The 20,810-nt window shown below is 41.7% G+C and overlaps 1 protein-coding gene across 2 annotated transcripts; it reads right to left on the reverse strand.

Annotated features, from left to right (window-relative positions):
* Nucleotides 1-6,742: 6,742 nt before the first annotated feature.
* Nucleotides 6,743-12,925, reverse strand: hmgb1a (high mobility group box 1a). 2 transcript variants are annotated; one of them, XM_024398207.2, is made up of 5 exons: nt 12,793-12,925; nt 9,123-9,277; nt 8,557-8,702; nt 8,080-8,254; nt 6,743-7,601 (listed from the first exon to the last, which is right to left on the reverse strand). In XM_024398207.2, exons 2-5 carry the CDS (start codon nt 9,267-9,269, stop codon nt 7,458-7,460), a joined length of 612 nt encoding a protein of 203 aa, XP_024253975.1. In that variant the 5' UTR covers nt 9,270-9,277; nt 12,793-12,925; the 3' UTR covers nt 6,743-7,457. The 2 variants fall into 2 exon arrangements, with proteins under 2 accessions (XP_024253975.1, XP_024253973.1); XM_024398205.2 differs by lacking the exon at nt 12,793-12,925 and adding an exon at nt 9,446-11,134.
* Nucleotides 12,926-20,810: the final 7,885 nt, after the last annotated feature.

Genomic DNA, 20,810 nt, shown 5'->3' on the forward strand with positions numbered 1-20,810 from the left:
CTTGCTATTGAGAAATGCTGCCATAGGCAGACATGGCTCTCAAGAGAAGACAGGCTATGTGCTCACTGCCCACAAAATGAGGTGGAAACTGAGCTGCACTTCCTAACACATATTTCCCTCAGATTACACAGACCCACAAGGAATTCGAAAAACAAATCCTATTTTGATAAACTCCCATATCTATTGGGTGAAATACCAGTGTACAATCACAGCAGCAAGATTTGTGACCTGCTGTCACAAGAAAAGGGCGAACCAGTGAAGAACCAACACCATTGTAATTACAACCCATATTTATGCTTATTTATTTTCCCTTGTGTACTTTAACTATTTGCACATCGTTACAACACTGCATATAGACATAACATGAAACTTGAAATGTCTTTATTATTTTGGAACTTTTGTGAGTGTAATGTTTACTGTAAATCTTTTATTGTTTATTTCACTTGCTTAGGCCATGTAAACATATGTTTCCCATGCCTTACATTGCAATTGAATTGATATGTTGTTCTCTGTGGTTTGACCCTTGGACAGTCATGCAGTGGCCTTATCTAGTTGTTTGAATGTTGATAGTGGATTAGGGTTACCTGTATGTCCTTGAAGGAAATAAAAAAGGCTGTGAAAGAAGAAGGTATGATTTTATTCACATAAAATAAATGTTATCATTTGTCAGAATAATTTCCTGAGCTCTATGTCCAACTGATCAGAAAAAAATAAACGCATGGCCTGATTAGAAGTGATGTGTTCGATCAGTTTATTGTACAATTTCACTACGACATTGCTGTGAACACTGACATGGGTTATAATTACAATTGGCATAATTGAAAACACATTAGGAACACGTTGATGTCAGGTCCTTGTCCATTTCAACAGTGGAAAGCTGTACAGTAGCCCTCCGCAGTGCTGTGGAGGTAGTTAGTTAGAAGCAAAGGAAACTTTATTCTGAATCTGAAATCAAAAACACGTTTGGAAATGGTGTAGACACGGTGTGACACCATGTGTTTTTGCAGCTGGCTATATAAGTCTGCTTTTTTTGTCAAGACTCCAGGGCTACGTCCCAAATGTCACCCTATTCCCTATATAGTGCCCTACTTTTGTCCAGATCCCTATGGGCCCTGGTCAAAAGTGGTGTACTTTAAAGGGAATAGGGTGCCATTTGGGAAGTGCACCATCCGAGGTGCCAGCACCAACCGCAGGAGGAAAAAAACACGCCTGGCCAAACCACGCCTGGCCAAACCACGCCTGGCCAAACCACACATGGCCAAACAACGCCTGGCCAAACCCCGCCTGGCTATTCCACACATGGCCAAACAACACCTGGCCAAACCACGCCTGGCCAAACCACGCCTGGCTAAACCACACCTGGCCAAACAACGCCTGGCCAAACCACACCTGGCCAAACCACGCCTGGCCAAACCACGCCTGGCCAAACAACGCCTGGCCAAACCACGCCTGGCCAAACCACGCCTGGCCAAACAACACCTGGCCAAACAACACCTGGCCAAACAACACCTGGCCAAACAACACCTGGCCAACAACACCTGGCAAACAACACCTGGCCAAACCACGCCTGGCCAAACAACACCTGGCCAAAAACACCTGGCCAAACAACACCTGGCCAAACAATGCCTGGCCAAACAACACCTGGCCAACAATACCTGGCCAACAACACCTGGCCAAACCACGCCTGGCCAAACAACACCTGGCAAACAACACCTGGCCAAACCACACCTGGCCAAACAACACCTGGCCAAAAAACACCTGGCCAAACAACACCTGGCCAAACCACGCCTGGCCAAACAACACCTGGCCAACAATACCTGGCCAACAACACCTGGCCAAACCACGCCTGGCCAAACACACCTGGCCAACAATACCTGGCCAAACCACGCCTGGCCAAACCACGCCTGGCCAAACCACGCCTGGCCAAACCACGCCTGGCCAAACTACGCCTGGCTAAACCACACTTGGCCAAACAACGCCTGGCCAAACCACGCCTGGCCAAACCACGCCTGGCCAAACAACGCCTGGCCAAACCACGCCTGGCCAAACCACGCCTGACCAAACAACACCTGGCCAAAAACACCTGGCCAAACAACACCTGGCCAAACAATGCCTGGCCAAAGAACACCTGGCCAACAATACCTGGCCAACAACACCTGGCCAAACCACGCCTGGCCAAACAACACCTGGCAAACAACACCTGGCCAAACCACGCCTGGCCAAACAACACCTGGCCAACAACACCTGGCCAAACCACGCCTGGCCAAACAACACCTGGCCAACAACACCTGGCCAAACCACACCTGGCCAAAAAACACCTGGCCAAACAACACCTGGCCAAACAACGTCTGGCCAAAGAACACCTGGCCAACAATACCTGGCCAACAACACCTGGCCAAATCACACCTGGCCAAACCACACCTGGCCAACAATACCTGGCCAAACCACGCCTGGCCAAACCACACCTGGCCAAACAACACCTGGCCAACAACGCCTGGCCAAACCACGCCTGGCCAACAACACCTGACCAAACCGTGTTTGGCCATTCTAAGAAAAGACTTGAAATAGAAAGTTACACGCCTGCAGCTATGGAACCCTGATCTGTTCACCGGACGTGCTACCTGTCCCAGACCTGCTGTTTTCAACTCTCTAGAGACAGCAGGAGCGGTAGAGATACTCTCAATGATTGGCTATGAAAAGCCAACTGACATTTACTCCTGCTGACTTGTTGCACCCTCGACAACTACTGTGATTATTATTTTTTAACCATGCTGGTCATTTATGAACATTTGAACATCTTGGCTATGTTCTGTTATAATCTCCACCCGGCACAGCCAGAAGAGGACTGGCCACCCCACATAGCCTGGTTCCTCTCTAGGTTTCTTCCTAGGTTTTGGCCTTTCTAGGGAGTTTTTCCTAGCCACCGTGCTTCTACACCTGCATTGCTTGCTGTTTGGGGTTTTAGGCTGGGTTTCTGTACAGCACTTTGAGATATCAGCTGATGTGAGGGCTATGTAAATCAATTTGATCAGAGCTGGTTTGTTTGTTCTGTTGTAAACCAATACAATAACTGCTCATATAACTAGTGTTACATTTATTATTCCCACATATTTTATCATCAATACCACAGAGAAAAATCTTTATAATATCTTTGTCAATACTTCTGCAGTTCAACTAAATATCCACTAGACGTCAATCCAGGCCCATGTATTATGTGCAATGGGAGTGAACAGCAGGAGACTGGATTAGTGAGGCTTTGAAGCCCGCTGTCTGTCTGTTCTGTGGCGCTGTGTGCTGCCTACCTGTCTGTATGTGGCTGTGGACTGCTGCTTTCAGACCTAGTCTGTCTACTCTGCGCTAGCAGGATAATAGTCTCACAGAACAGCACAGTGAACCGCAACAGCTGAAAGGGAGCAGATCAGTAGTAGACCACTACAAAGAACCAGCATCACACACACTCACACCGCCCTATCCTCAACTATCACTACTATCACTATGAATCACAATGTATGCCTATTGTACTTGTGGTACCAGGAAATGACAGCGGTGGAGGTAAACATTGTAAACACACAGCCATACTTCATTGTTGTTGTTCCATTGTTAATCTCCTCATGGACTGGGAGTGAACTCATTCTTAGCTGCCCGTCTACTACTGCTGTTGTTGACCCTCTAACTCCCAAAACTCGTGGTAGAACAGGGATGGGCAACTGGCATCCCGGTGGGCCACTCCCCTTTTGAAGGTCCTTGGATCAATTTCCCCCTGAAAAAATAACCATATGGTTTAATAGGTACAAAATGGTGTCCTTTTTCAAATCCACAGTCTATCATGAGTCATGATGATATTGATGACAACTCTACGGTTGGCCTTGGCATTCCCATTGTAAATTATCACAGATTGTAAAATAACTCTGAATTGGGAAATCACAATTTGTTTTTACACAGGATCACATGGTATCGCTGTTCTACTTAACTCATTTCTATCTAAACGTTCCGTTCAGTAGCATTGCCTCCTCCTGAATAAACCCCGTCTCTATCCAGTGTGTGTGTGTGTGTGTGTGTGTGTGTGTGTGTTTGTGTATGTATGTGTGTGTGATTGGTGAGTGACACTGTACATTACATTAAATGAGGCAGTTCTACGACACCAGTATCTTGTTTCACTGGGTTTGTCAAAGCACATAATCCTTCTTATATAAACCGCTGCTGTTTTTCCCCATCCTGGATGGAAGTCAATGAGAGAGAGAGCAAGAAAGAAAGAGACACAGAGAGAGAGAGAGAGAGAGAGAGAGAGAGAGAGAGAGAGAAAGAAAGAGACAGAGAGAAAGAGAGAGACACACAGAGAGAGAGGAAGAGAGAGAGAGAGAGAGAGAGAGAGAGAGGGAAAGAGATAGACATTGAGTGTGAGATAGAGAAAGGCAGAGAGAAAGAGACAGAGAGAGGGAAAGAGAGATTGAGAGTGAGAGATAGAGAGAAAGGCAGAGAGAGAATGCCTCAGTATATCTAAATAAAGCAGGGAGAACAGGAGACAGTGGATCATGGTGTTATCATGCCACGTTGTGTGGCTAAGACATACTAACATCCTCTCTGTATACTGTTAGCTATAGCCTAGACACAGTAACTTCCTCCACCAGGGTTAAGGAGAGGATAGGATACAGCAACACACAGGCTCAGATGTTTATGCACACAGACACACACACACACACACAATTGGTCACACATTGTCATTAAAAGTACACTTTAATAGTCTGTGTGTATATCCCATATGACACCCTGTTGATTACTACATTACACCCTGTTGATTACTGCATTACACCCTGTTGGTTACTGCATTACACCCTGTTGGTTACTGCATTACACCCTGTTGGTTACTGCATTACACCCTGTTGATTACTGCATTACACCCTGTTGATTACTACATTACACCCTGTTGATTACTGCATTACACCCTGTTGATTACTGCATTACACCCTGTTGGTTACTACATTACACCCTGTTGATTACTGCATTACACCCTGTTGGTTACTACATTACACCCTGTTGATTACTGCATTACACCCTGTTGGTTACTGCATTACACCCTGTTGATTACTGCATTACACCCTGTTGATTACTACATTACACCCTGTTGATTACTGCATTACACCCTGTTGATTACTGCATTACACCCTGTTGGTTACTACATTACACCCTGTTGATTACTGCATTACACCCTGTTGGTTACTACATTACACCCTGTTGATTACTGCATTACACCCTGTTGATTACTGCATTAAACCCTGTTGATTACTGCATTACACCCTGTTGATTACTGCATTACACCCTGTTGATTACTGCATTAAACCCTGTTGATTACTGCATTACACCCTGTTGATTACTGCATTACACCCTGTTGATTACTGGGTTTGGAGCTTGTGCACATGACATTAAATCTTGAAACGTAATCTCTATATATCTACACACAATAACATACTCACTATACACACATATACACATGGATTTTGTGTTGTAGATATGTGGTAGTCAAGTAGGGGTCTGAGGGCACACACTTAAGTGTGTTGTGAAATCTGTTATAAATGCATTGTAATTTATTTTATTTTTAAATGGACCCTAGGAAGAGTAGCTGCTGCCTTGGCAGGAACTAATGAAGATCCATAATACATACAAATTCAAATACAGGGCACTATGGACCCTGGTCAAATACAGGGCACTATGGACCCTGGTCAAATACAGGGCACTATGGACCCTGGTCAAATACAGGGCACTATGGGCCCTGGTCAAATACAGGGCACTATGGGCCCTGGTCAAATACAGGGCACTATGGACCCTGGTCAAATACAGGGCACTATGGACCCTGGTCAAATACAGGGCACTATGGGCCCTGGTCAAATACAGGGCACTATGGGCCCTGGTCAAATACAGGGCACTATGGACCCTGGTCAAATACAGGGCATTATGGAGCCCGGTCAAATACAGGGCACTATGGACCCTGGTCAAATACAGGGCACTATGGACCCTGGTCAAATACAGGGCACTATGGGCAGTGGTCAAATACAGGGCAGTAAAAGGAAATAGGTCTCTTCTCTCGTTTTAGGTCGAACTGACTAGTCTACACCACAGCAACTAGACAGGGGCACTGCAGGCTTCCTAGACACAGGAGACACTACAGTCAAACATAATGTGTGTGTAAGCTTCTGTAAAGCACTATTCCCAAGCGTGCCTACGACACTCTTGAGCCATGATTACTCCCAGATTTGTCACTCTTCGTCACGTTCACGTGCTAGACAGAACTAGGAAACTCTTGAAATGTCCAACTTGCTAACTATTTGCAGTTTACATGTGACGCATTCAACCACTTACCAAGTCATAAATGTCAAGAGTTCCGACTGGCACGTGAACACGGCATCACAGCTATGATTATTCCCAGATAGGATAACCCATAAGGACAATTCATGACTGAATGTATTATTGTCTGGCTGTCAATTAGACACTTGTGTTGACATAGCAGTGAAGATGACTTTCCTCCTGGGAGGAACCCTGTGGATAATATAGTCAATACAGAATCAGTTGACCCTACATCAGACAGGTTCTTGAGTTACGACTTCCATCCTCGCCCATTCTATTCAAACGTCCGTACGACACAATCAAAGGCCGGAAAAAAAGTAACAGTATGATTTGTATATATTAACCATGATAATCATCTAGTGGTGCTCCATCTACAATAAAAAATAAAATATATATATATATATATATTAAAAAAAAATGTTTATTGATGTCAGAAGCAATTCAGAATCAACCAAAACAGATGTAATCCTTTCTTTTGTTGTTGTTGTTGTTGTTGTTGTTGTAATTACAGTGGTATTCAAACAGTACAGTAAAATAACGTTGATAATACAGTATCTAAAAGAAGAGAACAAATACACCGCTCATTGAAAACAGAAGAACTTCTAGGACCCCACATATAACTAGGTAGTGTGCTGCTGTGCATTGCTACATAGGGAAAATAGACCCATCGGTTTCCCAGACAATTATTATTATTATTTTTTTTTACAACCGCTTTAAAACTGTACCACGTAAAGTATGCGTACCAAATGGCAACCCTTTCCCTATATAGTACACTACTTTTGACCAGAGTCTCATAGTGAACTAAATAGGGAATAGGGTTTCATTTGGGATGCAACCCCAGGGATAAGTGGTATAAATAGTACCTACCACTGGAAGAGAAGAGCACTAGACAAACACAAATGACACTGTTGTAGAAAAGGAGAAAAAAACTGTACAGCTTAAAAACGATTCTTATACACAGCGGTTACGTTTTTTTTTTTTTTTTTTTTTTTTTGGTACAGGTTTTTGTGTCTTTTTTTCATTTTTTAAACGTTGTTTTCAGTAAGTGTTGTGTGTACAAGGGGGGTTAAATGCTTTATAAACAAGACATTGTAAGTGCTATACGTAACAACGGTAATCTACTCGTCATCCTCATCATCGTCATCATCGTCATCCTCATCATCGTCGTCGTCATCATCGTCGTCGTCGTCCTTGGCGGGTGCGGCGGCCTTCGCTGGCATGCTGACCGGCACCTTACCCTTGTTGCGGTACGCAGTGATGTCCTGAGAATAAGGAGAGATTTTAAAAAATATAATTTTTAACTGTTGCTCTGAATGACACGTGGCTAGTGTTTCAGATGACTGGGGTTTAATCATTACTCCAAACAGTTGCAAAATGTTCCAATTTTAGAACAAAAACTTGTATTTCTATTGGACAGGATCAGCATACCTGATTCTGGCCAATAGAAACGCTAGTTTACGTTGCAAAACAATTACACCCCTGGTGTTAGTAATAGATATTTTTGACTGTTAACATTAAGGTATTTCTAATCAAACGGTATAATTTATTGTCGGTTACTTGGGGCCCGAACCCCATGTTGAAATCCACAAGTCTAACTTGAATTGTCACACTATTGACATGAACTACGAGAAAGTCCAAATTAGACACAGCCCCCAGTATACACCTGTCACCCCCGTCTGACTGCACTGTGTTACAGGTCCCCCAAATTGATGAAGGAACAAAAAAGGGTTGCTTGTTTACCTTCTCGTACTTCTCCTTCAGCTTGGAAGCCTTCTTCTCATAGGGTACCTTGTCCTCCGCTGTTAGGTTGTTCCACTTCTCTCCCAGCTTCTTGGCCACATCACCGATAGACAGGCCCGGGGTCTCCCCCTTCACCTGGGGTCTGAAGTCAGCGCAGAAGATGAAGAACGCAGACCTGGAGGATGGGAGAGACGGCGGTGGAAGAAAGGAAAGAGAATTCTTACTAATGTTGTTTGGATATCATGAATTGATTGTTGTTGCCAAAACATGGGACACCCTGATTTTAATGTAGTGTAGTGTTAAATGGGTGCATTAAATGCAGTAGTTGTTTTATTCAAATGTAATCCAATTCAAATCACGTTTATTGTTCATTATTTTATTATAGTAATTATTTCATTTATTTACTTTAGACATGCTTCTCTGAGACATGAGCCATGGGGGGGAGATGACTGTCTTTTTCTGTCAGGCAGTACTCACGATGGTCTCTTGGGGGCGTTGGGGTCCTTGAACCTCTTCTTCTTCTCTCCCTTGGGAGGAATGTAGCTCCTCATCTCCCTCTCATATCGCACCTTGTCCAGTTTGGCCAGATCCTCAAACTTCCCCTTCTCCTTGGCGGACATGGTCTTGAGAGAAGAACAACAACATGAAGAAGGTATTTAAGTACATGTAGTAAACACTGGTGGTAAGATGCCAATAGTGAAGCGTGTGTTTTGTGTCAGGTAGGGGCAACACACAGTGGTAGAGGAAGACAACGTTTACAAGAGAATGATACACAAGGGGTGGCAAATAAGTATGGAACAACTTAGCTGTGATACCATTCATTTGAAACTAAGTTGTACCAAAGACAACTATCAAGGGATTGATAGTGGTACAGGACAGTTTCAACTAAAGGGGCTGGCTCCCAAAATGGCACTATATTCCCTATTAAGTGCATTACTTTTGACCAGGGCCCATGCGGGGTGCTGGTCAAAAGCAGTGTACTAAATTGGGAATAATTCAAAAGGGTGCCAATCAATCACAGCTGAGATGTGTTCCATACTTACCTTCCATCTCTCAGAGCACTTCTTGGAGAACTCTGAGAAGTTGACGGAAGCTTCTGGGTGTTTCTTCTTGTGCTCCTCCCGACAGGTCTGGACAAAGTAGGCATAGGAGGACATCTTGCCCCTCGGCTTCCTTGGATCTTTCCCCATCTCAATATCTAAAAAGGAGATGTTTTAGAAATTAGCAAAACAGGCAAAGAAAAAGTTAACAACGTTAAATATTAGAAACATTGTAGGTCATTTTATTCAGTATTTTTTGACAGAAAAACTATTTACTGCCATATATATATATATATATATATATATATTTTTTTTTTAAGTGTCACCTAAATGCTTTTCTGCAAACTCTGCACGTGATTGGAGATCGCTGTTTGCTTTCTGTAATGTTCTCCTTCTTTCCGATCGGCCATACCGGCTACAGTTGGCGAATGATCGAGCTATAGTTGATTCATGGACATTTTCTCCCATCTCAGCCATGGAACTCTGCAGCTCTTTCAACGAGGCAGTTGGTCTCATGGTGAGTTCCAGAGCAAGAATCCTTTTCGCCCAACTGCTTATTTTGGAAGGCCGTCCTGATCTGGGCAGAGTCTCAGTGGTGCCATACACCTTCCACTTCTTAATGATTGACCTGACTGTACCCAATGGGATACTCAATGTATGGGAAATTTTCTTATAACCTTCCCCTAATCTGTGCCGATCTACAACTTTATCCCTGAACTCTTCTGAAAGCTCTTTGCGCCTCATGGTTTAAATTGACTACCTGACTGAGGGCCCTCACAGACCCAGGTGTATATTACACACAGGTGGAAACCCCTTTCTCAACTTATTACAAATATTTGTTGTAACTGAGTTAATTAGATTTGCTTTGACAAAGGGGTTGAAGACATTAAATAATATAGTATTGGTTATTGATTTTGATTATTCATTTTCTAATCATTTGGATCCCCCTACCAGCCTGCACTAAAGACAGTTTCCTTCCCTCACTCTTGGCATCAGAACTGTAAACGCAGCCCTCTGCGAATAAACACGTCTGGTTCGTTCCTTCTGTCTGCTTGACGATACGTTTGTGGAAAACAAACCCTTTCTAGTGTTTGTCACAGGGACAGTGCCCTTTGCCGAAAACGCATCCGTTATTTTTACTGGTCAAATCGTGAGAAATGTAACTTTTTAATACAATTTAATTAAAACTATTTTCATGCATTTTTGTTGACTTAAATTAGTCACATTTGATATTTTTATTTAATGCAGAATGCTTGTCATTCGATGATTTGAGTTTTAGCTACAGAACGTTACAGAAGTTCTCAGTCTAGATAAAAAATGCGTGCAACATTGGATACTCTTCTATATATGTATGCAAATATTTGCAATGTTTCACTCACTAAAGCGGAAAGAAAATGAGAAATACATATCGCCACGTTTCTGATGAATTCGTGTATAATGTTAAAATTATAGTGCATTTAAGTCTACAGAAATATATTCCTTAGAAAAACAAACTCCGAAAAATCGAGAAAAATACCCTAAAACCACAAAATAACGTTAAAAGATGCTTCCCTTTCACTCTAAACTCGATTTGGCAACATTTGAAAAAAATCATAAAATTTGGGAAAAATCCCTAATATTTCCTATTGTATATTACTGGTAGCTATACAGTACATCTGTGTTGTAACAAAGCAATGCCTTTCTATCTGCCGAGTGAAGTAGTAATGGCGCATAGGCTTCTCGTTGAGGAAAAGGAGGTCAACAACGACGGCAATATTTCTTCTTCCATTTTGTAAGAATGCCTTCTTCGTGAAAGAAAGTCGCCCTGAAATGTCTCGACCCGCATTCCCGGTCGCTTTATTAATCGACAAACATGTTGACAAAGCCCGCGAGCATGACAATACTTTTCCCCGGTAGATTCCTATTGCATTAGCCGCCGTTTATAGCAATACACTGGGTCTGTGCTATGCCTATGTGCGGGCTGTGTTGAGTTAGTTTCCTATTAGCTCGGAATGGCCGCTTGTCTTCATCCACTAACATGGAGAATATGGCTCCTTCTCTTTGTGTCAATGCACAGCCATTACACGGTTTACACTAGATACCACAGCCACAAAATCAAAAATTGTCAATCGTAAAATTAGTGAAAACAAAAATGTGATTTTTGGTCTTAATGGAAGGTCACTGTTAGGCATAAGGTTATCATTGTGGTTATGGTTAGGTTTAAGATAATATTTTAAGAAGATAAATTGTAGAAATAGGCGGGGTTTAGGACTTTTTGGCTATGGTAACTAGTGACGACCCCATTACACAGATAGAACAATGAACCAGATGTTTCACCGGATGTACAAATCCAGCAAGCAATTCCACTCGCCACCAAATATGGTGATGAGAGGAAGCCTAGTGACCGGCAGTGGGAGAAGATGGAGTGAGATGGATTTGTCCAACATTCTGCACATTTTCTAATTAATGAAACATTTGATCTCAATAGAGTATTTTGTTCCCATTACTAGAATATGTAAAGAACAGATTGGACTATGTTTTATAGACTTTACCCGTTGCTGAGTTTCATAAAATTGCGTTGTTTAGAACGACTTCATGAGCGAATGGAGTTATTGCACACGCGCACTTCATAGTAGGCGTTCTCTAACGGAAATATGCAAATAAATGCTACAACGTGCCAATGGGATCTTGCTAACTTGTGCTTTGCTCTGCCCACCTCCTTGCTTGTTCTGCCCACTATGATTCATTTGCTCCCATTGGAAACGACAGGCGGTGGTCTATCTTGGGTTAGTTAAATCTTTGGCCATTACATTGCATACAGTAGAGGGCAGCGCAACCGCGGGTACCCACTTTATTTCAATCTGTGATTTCAACCCTTTAATCTCGACGGAAAAATAATAAAATACTATCGTTGGAACAAGGACAGATGGGACTTTAATTTCCAATCGTTAGATTGTACAGTTTTACACGTGTTTGGTGAGAAATCACGGTTTGAAAAAGTTGAAGTGAACTGCGCTTGTATGGCTTGTCTGCATTTTTTTCCTATGCGAGAACAGTCAGCCATTACAGTAAAGCGCAGATTCCTGAGGTAATTTTTTTCACTCTTTTATGAGGCGATTGGTGAAAAATAACTATTAACAGCTTTTTTTCCCCCCACAATGTTTTCTATATTTTTATTTTCGATTTTCCCACGATTTCATCTTCGCATGAGAGGCATCACAGCCTCGCAACACTGCAATGGCTAGCTATGGGCTGGAGCTCATACCATGAACCGTGTCTTCTACCATGAACATGTTTGTGCGCTAATGTTACATAGCCAGCTGTCCGCTGGACATTACTGATTTTTAATTCGATAAATAAACCACATTTTATCATAACAATGCAACACTTACCTGACATGAATTAATACAATAATTTGCATTCAAGGAAATCCACGTTTGTATTGAAATTCCACCGATTAATTTTGCTTTCTCCTTTTTTCAACGAGCGGCTAATGTGTGCTTACTGTACAGTAAGTAACGTTAGCTGGCTAATTTCTTGTTTTTTTTTTTACGTTCGCTTCGAATGAAAAATCACAAAATTGTTTCCAACCTAACATTCAAATATGGTCAATACATTTCTGAGGTATTTCTGTATTTTCTTATCACTTTCATCCTTACCGAGACTTAACATTTTTTTCGTGCCTGATACTTACCAAAGCGGCTGCCGCTGTATCTCAATGCACTGCAATGGCTGTATGTGGAATACCAGCGATACGCAGTGTCTTCAGTCTTAGCTTCTGTAACATTACTGTCGATGGTGCTCGCCCCTCATTGGCCACCGCCAAGTGTATCGCACGTCTGATTGGATATAACTTTTTCATTGCCCTAATATCAGACGATGCGCCATTGGCTATTTTTTTGTGAAACGTCACCGGAGTTTTCAGTGGCGCGGTGATACGAAACATGTTGCTGGTGCTGAGCTTGGGGCGCGCAGCTCGCTAGATAGTGTAGTAGTGTGTTTGCTATAGAATTGAGTTATGTGTTTTGAACACAGTGTAGCAAATGAATGGGGCAACGTGGAGCCTTCTAGTGAGCTACAGAGAGGTAAAAGTGAACGCGATACGGGTGTTGGTGAGCGTTTCCCCCGATCATCAATCACAACCATTGACTATTCACACCACCCAATGTTAACTTTATTAGCAAATTATGACTTTGTTAATTTAAGATTAGGATGGTTTTTTTAAAAATAGGAATACAAGAAAAGTGTTTGAGCGACCTCTTGGTAGGTTGATATGTAAATGTAGATAATTTGCCATAATTTGGCATTTGTTTTTGACCCAATCAATAGGCTATAGGCTAGACACAAGATACACTGCTATCAATGCAGGTGTATAAATGACTGTCTAATTGTTTAGCCTACTTAAGCCACCATCGCGCTGCTTTTCGATACGAGATGGCGTTTACTGTGTTAATAGTGATTGTTTAAGATAAATACAATATTATTTATTCACGTATGTTAATTTAATGCACATGGGGTATATTGCTATCAGTGGGCACACCACAAACATATAACAACCTGTTTCATGTGCGCTCTTCTGGCTATATGAAGCGGTGAGACGCGCAATAGGCTACAGCTCTGACTCGAACCGTTACTTTGTACTGTTATTTTTCTGCTATTGTAACTGTACGTGTTGTTACAATGTAGCTAAAGTCTAAACCTTTTGAATACATTTATTAGGATACAAGCAAGAGCATTGCGGGAGACCTACTAAAATATCTTTGATGTCAACGCGCTTACAGTAGCCTATGCGTGTATGTTGCAACCCAATGTTCCAATTATCACATGCGCTCGCGCTCCTATGAATAGACCTGTATTGAATGCCACAGCCCATGGGGTATTCCAATCTTAACCTACGAGGTCCGGAGCCTGCTGCTTTTCTGTTCTACATGATAATTATTTGTACACAACTGGTGTCCCAGGTCTAAATCAGTCTCTGATAAGAGGGAACAATGAAGAAATTGTGTGGAACTGGCTTCGAGGTCCAGAGTTGAGTATGAGGGGCCTTGGTCCCTTATAGGTACATTCTATTCACACATATAAGATCAATCCATGGATTGATTGAAGCCTAACTTACAATTTTAATAAAAACAATAATGTGTCATTAGAAATATAATCAGATTTTGATCTTGACAAATTTGTATAACATGTTTAATCGGCAAATTTGAATGTACCCTTGTTGATAGCACCATGCCCTTTATATTATAGTAAATGGGACAGTGCTGGTTTTGGTCATTCATTATCAAATCAATTATCAGCAGCATCATCATACCACTGACAAAAAAAACAATGCCATTTTTATAGGGCTCTGAGACATTGTCTTTGCGGGTGTGGAAAGTACAATAATCAAGATAATGATAATGTCTAACCTAGAATACAATGAGGATGGTGATGGTGATGATGGTAATGCTATCAATGATGATGATTGCAATGATGATGTGATGATGATGATAGTGATGATGACGGTGGTGGTGATGATGGTGGTGATGATGAATATGATGATAAAGCTGATGATGGTAACGCTGATGATGATGGTGATGATGGTAGTGGTGATGACGGTGGTGGTGATGATGATGTGATGGTGATGGTGATGAATATGATGATAAAGCTGTGATGGTAACGCTGATGATGATGGTGATGATGGTGATGACGATGATGGTAGTGATGATGACGGTGCTGGTGATGATGAGATGATGATGATGTGATGATGATGGTGATGGTGATGATGAATATGATGATAAAGCTGATGATGGTAATGCTAATGATGATGGTGATGATGTAGTGATGGTAGTGATGATGATGCTGGTGAAGCTGATGTGATGATGATGATGATGATAAAGCTGCTGGTGATGATGATGATGATGATAAAGCTGATGTGATGATGATGATGATGGTGATGATGATGATGATGATGATGATGATAAAGCTGCTGGTGATGATGATGATGATGATAAAGCTGATGTGATGATGATGATGATGGTGATGGTGATGATGATGATGATAAAGCTGCTGGTGATGATGATGATGATAAAGCTGATGGTGATGATGATGCTGGTGATGACGATGATGATAGCGATGATGATGATGTTTGTGATGAAGATGATGATGGTGGTGATGATGATGCTGGTGATGATGATGGTATTGATGGTAGTGTTGGTGATGATGATGATAGTGGTGATAATGATGGTGATGATGCTGGAGATGATAATGGTGGTGGTGGTGATGATGATGGTGATGCTGATGATAATGATGGTGATGATGATGCTGCTGATGATGATGATGATGATGGTAGTGATGATGATGTGATGATGATGGTGATGATGGTGGTGGTGGCGATGATGGTGGTGATGATAAGGATGGTGATGATGAAGGTAGTGATGATGCTGGTGATGATAAGGATGGTGATGATGATGGTAGTGATGATGATGATGATGATAATGATTATGATTATAGTGATGATAATGATGGTGGGGATGGTGAAGTTAATGATAGTGATCATGTTGGTGGTGGTGATTATGAATTGATGATGATGATGATAATGGTGATGATGATGGTGATGCTGGTGATCATGATGGTGATGATGATGATGATGGTGATGTTGATGGTGGCAGTGATGGTGGTGATGATGATGGTGATGATGATGATGGTGATTATGATGGTGATGATGCTGTTGATGCTGATGATAATAATGGTGATGATGATGATGGTGATGAGGAGGATGCTGGTGATGATGATGGTGGTTATGATGATGCTGGTGAGGATGATGATGGTGGTGGGGGTGATGATGATGGTGGTGGTGATGATGGTGATGATGGTAGTGATGATGATGCTGGTGATGCTGAAGGTGTTGATGATGCTGTTTGATGGTGATAATCATGGTGGTGGTGGTGGTGATGATGATGCTGGTGATGATGATGGTAGTGATCATGATAATGATGATGCTGGTGATGATGATAATGATGTGATGATGTATGATGGTGATGATGATGGTGATGGTGTTGATGATGATGGTGGTGGTGATGGGATTTTGTGATGATGGTGGTGATGATCATGATGGTGATGATGATGGTGGTGGTGATGTAATTATGGTTGTGAGAAGGATGAAGCTTTCCTTTCACATTCTGATATTAATTTGCTGTTTGTTAGCCACATTTGTTGGCATCATTATCATCATCTTAAACTCAACCATCCTTGATTTATATTTCTACAATCAATTTCTATGTACCAGAGCCTGTATGCATACTCTGTTGCCTGCTGTTATGTCAAGCGTCTCCATTTTCTTTCGAGGTTACATTGATACCCTTAGACCTACAGAACAATCGAAGGGTGACACTGATAGTGGCACCAATCAGAATTTGCCATAGGAATACATTCTAGCAGAGTGCTATTAAAAATGAAGGGAGGGGATATGTTCACCCAATAGGAACAATTGAGGGGAGGGACCTAATAGACTTATTTGACATATAAGAATAAATACAGTCCAGTTTTTTTTTTCTTTAACAAAGGAAAACAAATTAGGGGGAGGGGCAATTCCACCGCTCATATCTACGAGTAGGATTCAGGGTGCAGAAACTGATCCCAGATCTGTACCTTAAGGCAACTTTTATCCAGAGCCCCACTTGTCTCTCTGGCTATTATACTGTCATCTGTCCCATGTAGCAGCAATAGCAGCAGCACCAGTAGTAATGACAGAAAGCCAGCCAGCCTGTCCATGAAGCACAGGGAGTAAAGGAGAGAAGAGGAGAGGAAAGGAGAGGAGAGGAACGGAGATGAGAAGATGGGAGAAGGAGAGGTGAAGATGAGAGAAGAGAGACAAGGAAAGGAGAGGTGAAGATGGAAGAAGAGAGGCAAGGAAAGCAGAGTGGGCGGATAAGACAGCCCACCACCAGTGTATTTATGCATTCTATTGAGGCCTCTCTGGGGGGAAAAAAATATGCAAATTCATTTGTCATCAGGAGGACAGCAGCGGTGCATACAGGAGGGGCTGAAAGAAGGGGTGTCGGAGTGTGTATGTGCCTGAGTGCATGCGTCCATGTGCAGGGGGGAGACAGGAATAGGGGTTGGTGGAAAGGGGGACAGGAGAAGGAGAACAGAGAAAGGGGACAGGGGGATGGTGTGACAGGGGAAGGGGGACAGGAGAAGGGGGTACAGGAGAAAGGGGGACAGGAGAAGGGGAACAGGGGAAGGGAGCCAGAGGGATGGAGAAAAAGGGGAAGAGGGGATTTTTTTGAGGGGGGGCGGGGGGCAGGAGCACTGAGATATACATGAAAGGGTGATTGTTTTTCAGATATTTGTAGTACCTACCCCACCGCCCGCCCTCTCACCTCTGTACACTGAGAACCCCCATACCCCAAAGAACCCCCCTCTCCATTTCATGTTTCTCCTTCTATAAATTCAAATAAAAAAGAGATGCTGAAGGTGATGTGGATAACAAAAGATGACATACTGTAGTTGCATTAGTACAGCAATTATTATTAGTAGTATTCATATTAGTACAGCAATTATTATTAGTAGTATTCATATTAGTACAGCAATTATTAGTATCTGTATTCATATTAGTACAGCAATTATTATTAGTAGTGTTCATATTAGTACATCAATTATTATTAGTAGTATTCATATTAGTACAGAAATTATTAGTATCAGTTTTCATATTAGTACAGCAATTATTAGTATCAGTAATATTAGTACAGCAATTATTAGTATCAGTATTCATATTAGTACAGCAATTATTAGTATCAGTTTTCATATTAGTACAGCAATTATTAGTATCAGTTTTCATATTAGTACAGCAATTATTATTAGTAGTATTCATATTAGTACAGCAATTATTAGTAGTAGTATTCATATTAGTACAGCAATTATTAGTATCAGTATTCATATTAGTAGAGCAATTATTATTAGTAGTGTCATATTTGCACAGCAATTATTAGTAGTAGTATTCATATTAGTACAGCAATTATTATTAGTAGTATTCATATTAGTACAGCAATTATTATTAGTAGTATTCATATTAGTACAGCAATTATTAGTACAACAATTATTAGTATCAGTTTTCATATTAGTACAGCAATTATTAGTATCAGTAATATTAGTACAGCAGTTATTAGTATCAGTATTCATATTAGTACAGCAATTATTCACATTATGATGACCATGTAACCTTATATTATTATCAAATCTATTAAATAGATTGGACCTCTACTCCACAATGTCTGCTGTGTGTTGCAGGCAACTGTGCTGAATCTGCTGTTCTTCTTGATTTCAATCAAAATGTACCAGTCTCATAGAGGTAGATAGAGGACTCATCCTTGTGTCTGTGACAGATTTATTATTATTATTGTTATTTGTTTTATTTATTTCACCTTTATTTAACCAGGTAGGCTAGCAGAGAACAAGTTCTCATTTACAACTGCGACCTGGCCAAGATAAAGCTGTAACGGTTTTCTTCTATCTCTGACGAAGAGGTGTAGCAAGGATCGGACCAAAATGCAGCGTGGTTTCTATTCATGGTTTTAATAAAGACAACTATACATGAACAGACAACCAAAACAAGAAAAGTGAAAACCTAAACCAGCCCTATCTGGTGCAAACACAGAGACAGGAACAATCACCCGCGAAACACTAAAAGAATATGGCTGCCTAAATATGGTTCCCAATCAGAGACAACGATAAACACCTGCCTCTGATTGAGAACCACTCCAGACAGCCATAGACTATGCTAGATACCCCACTAAGCCACAAACCCAATACCTAACAAAACCCCAAGACAAAACACACCACAATAAACCCATGTCACACCCTGGCCTGACCAAATTAATAAAGAAAACACAAAATACTAAGACCAGGGCGTGACAAAAGCACAGCAGTTCGACACATACAACAACACAGAGTTACACATGGAATAAACAAACATACAGTCAATAATACAGTAGAAAAAAGAAAAGTCTATATACAGTGAGTGCAAATGAGGTAAGATAAGGGAGGTAAGGCAATAAATTGGCCATGGTGGCGAAGTAATTACAATATAGCAATTAAACACTGGAATGGTAGACGAATGTACAAGTAGAGATACTGGGGTGCAAAGGAGCAAGATAAATAAATAAATAAATACGGGGAGGATGTAGTTGGATGGGCTGTTTACAGATGGGCTATGTACAGGTGCAGTGATCTGTGAGCTGCTCTGACAGCTGGTGCTTAAAGTTGGAGAGGGAGATACGAGTCTCCAGCGCCAGTGATTTTTGCAGTTCGTTCCAGTCATTGGCAGCAGAGAACTGGAAGGAAAGGCGGACAAAGGAGGAATTAGCTTTGGGGGTGACCAGTGAGATATACCTGCTGGAGCGTGTGTTATGGGTGGGTGCTGCTATGGTGACCAGTGAGCTGAGATAAGGCAGGGCTTTACCTAGCAGAGACTTATAGATGACCTGGGGCCAGTGGGTTTGGCGACGAGAATGAAGCGAGGGCCAGCCAACGAGAGCATACAGGTCGCAGTGGTGTGTAGTATATGGGGCTTTGGTGACTAAATTATGGTACTGTGATAGACTACATCTAATATGTTGAGTTGAGTGTTGGAGGCTATTTTATAGATGACATCGCCGAAGTCGAGGTTCGGTAGGATGGTCAGTTTTACGAGGGTATGTTTGGCAGCATGAGTGAAGGTTGCTTTGTTGCGAAATAGGAAGCCGATTTTAGATTTAATTTTGGATTGGAGATGCTTCATGTCTGGAAGGAGAGTTTACAGTCTAGCCAATGGGCAGTACCATTGAGACAATCCATTCTGAAGTAATCCATTTTCTTTTTCACGATTGTCTGATCCTTCCTGATGTCCCGGTTGGACATGGATCAGCCAATGAAGTTAGAAGTCCCACCCAGTTGATTATATTAAAATGGTGGAAGTCCTCAGTGGCACCACCCATGATAAATAGCCTTTTTGCCACTAGAGGCCTCTATCCTTATCTATGACCAGTCTAGCCAGTAAGGTGTTATACATTGTGTGACCATTGGGGGGTGGTACACCAACGTCTTTTTCCCCGTTCGAAAGGAAGGTAAAAACTTGCTACAGAACCAGCGCCAGCGATTTTCATTAGGTACCACAGCCACAAAGTCATAAACCCCGCCCATTTTCTACAATTTGTCTTCTTAAAATCTGATTTCCAACCTAACCTCCACCTCATTTTTAACCGTATGCCTAAAAAAATAAAAAATACATAAAAATTAAGACCAGATTTGTAGCTTTTCATGAATTTTCTACAATGCAGACAATTTTGACTTTGTGTGTGGGTTATCTAGTGGAACGCCCCCAACCGGAAACACAACGTTTCGATCCCGAAAGAGCGGTGCACATGGAAAAACACCGGGGACCCGAGTTGATGAATGAATTAAATTCAGATGGTTTATTGGAATCATATTCATCTCTAAATTGGATATAATAAGCGCTTTACTGAGGTATGTTAAAATATTAGCAAGGTTTGAGGTCTAGCGTTTTTTCTAACTGCTAGCTAGCATGGCATTGCTAACAACTAGCAAAAACCACACCACGTTATAGCTAAACGTTACTATTTTTTTTTTTCACAGCAAGATTAAATCACATTCCCTGCATTGTCATATCAACTGTGTTACGGACATTAGTATGAACGATTATGGGTGTATAAACGTTTAGCGATTAATTTAGCT

Source organism: Oncorhynchus tshawytscha, linkage group LG33 (genome assembly GCF_018296145.1).
Source record: "Oncorhynchus tshawytscha isolate Ot180627B linkage group LG33, Otsh_v2.0, whole genome shotgun sequence".
Classification (NCBI taxonomy): Eukaryota; Metazoa; Chordata; class Actinopteri; order Salmoniformes; family Salmonidae; genus Oncorhynchus; species Oncorhynchus tshawytscha.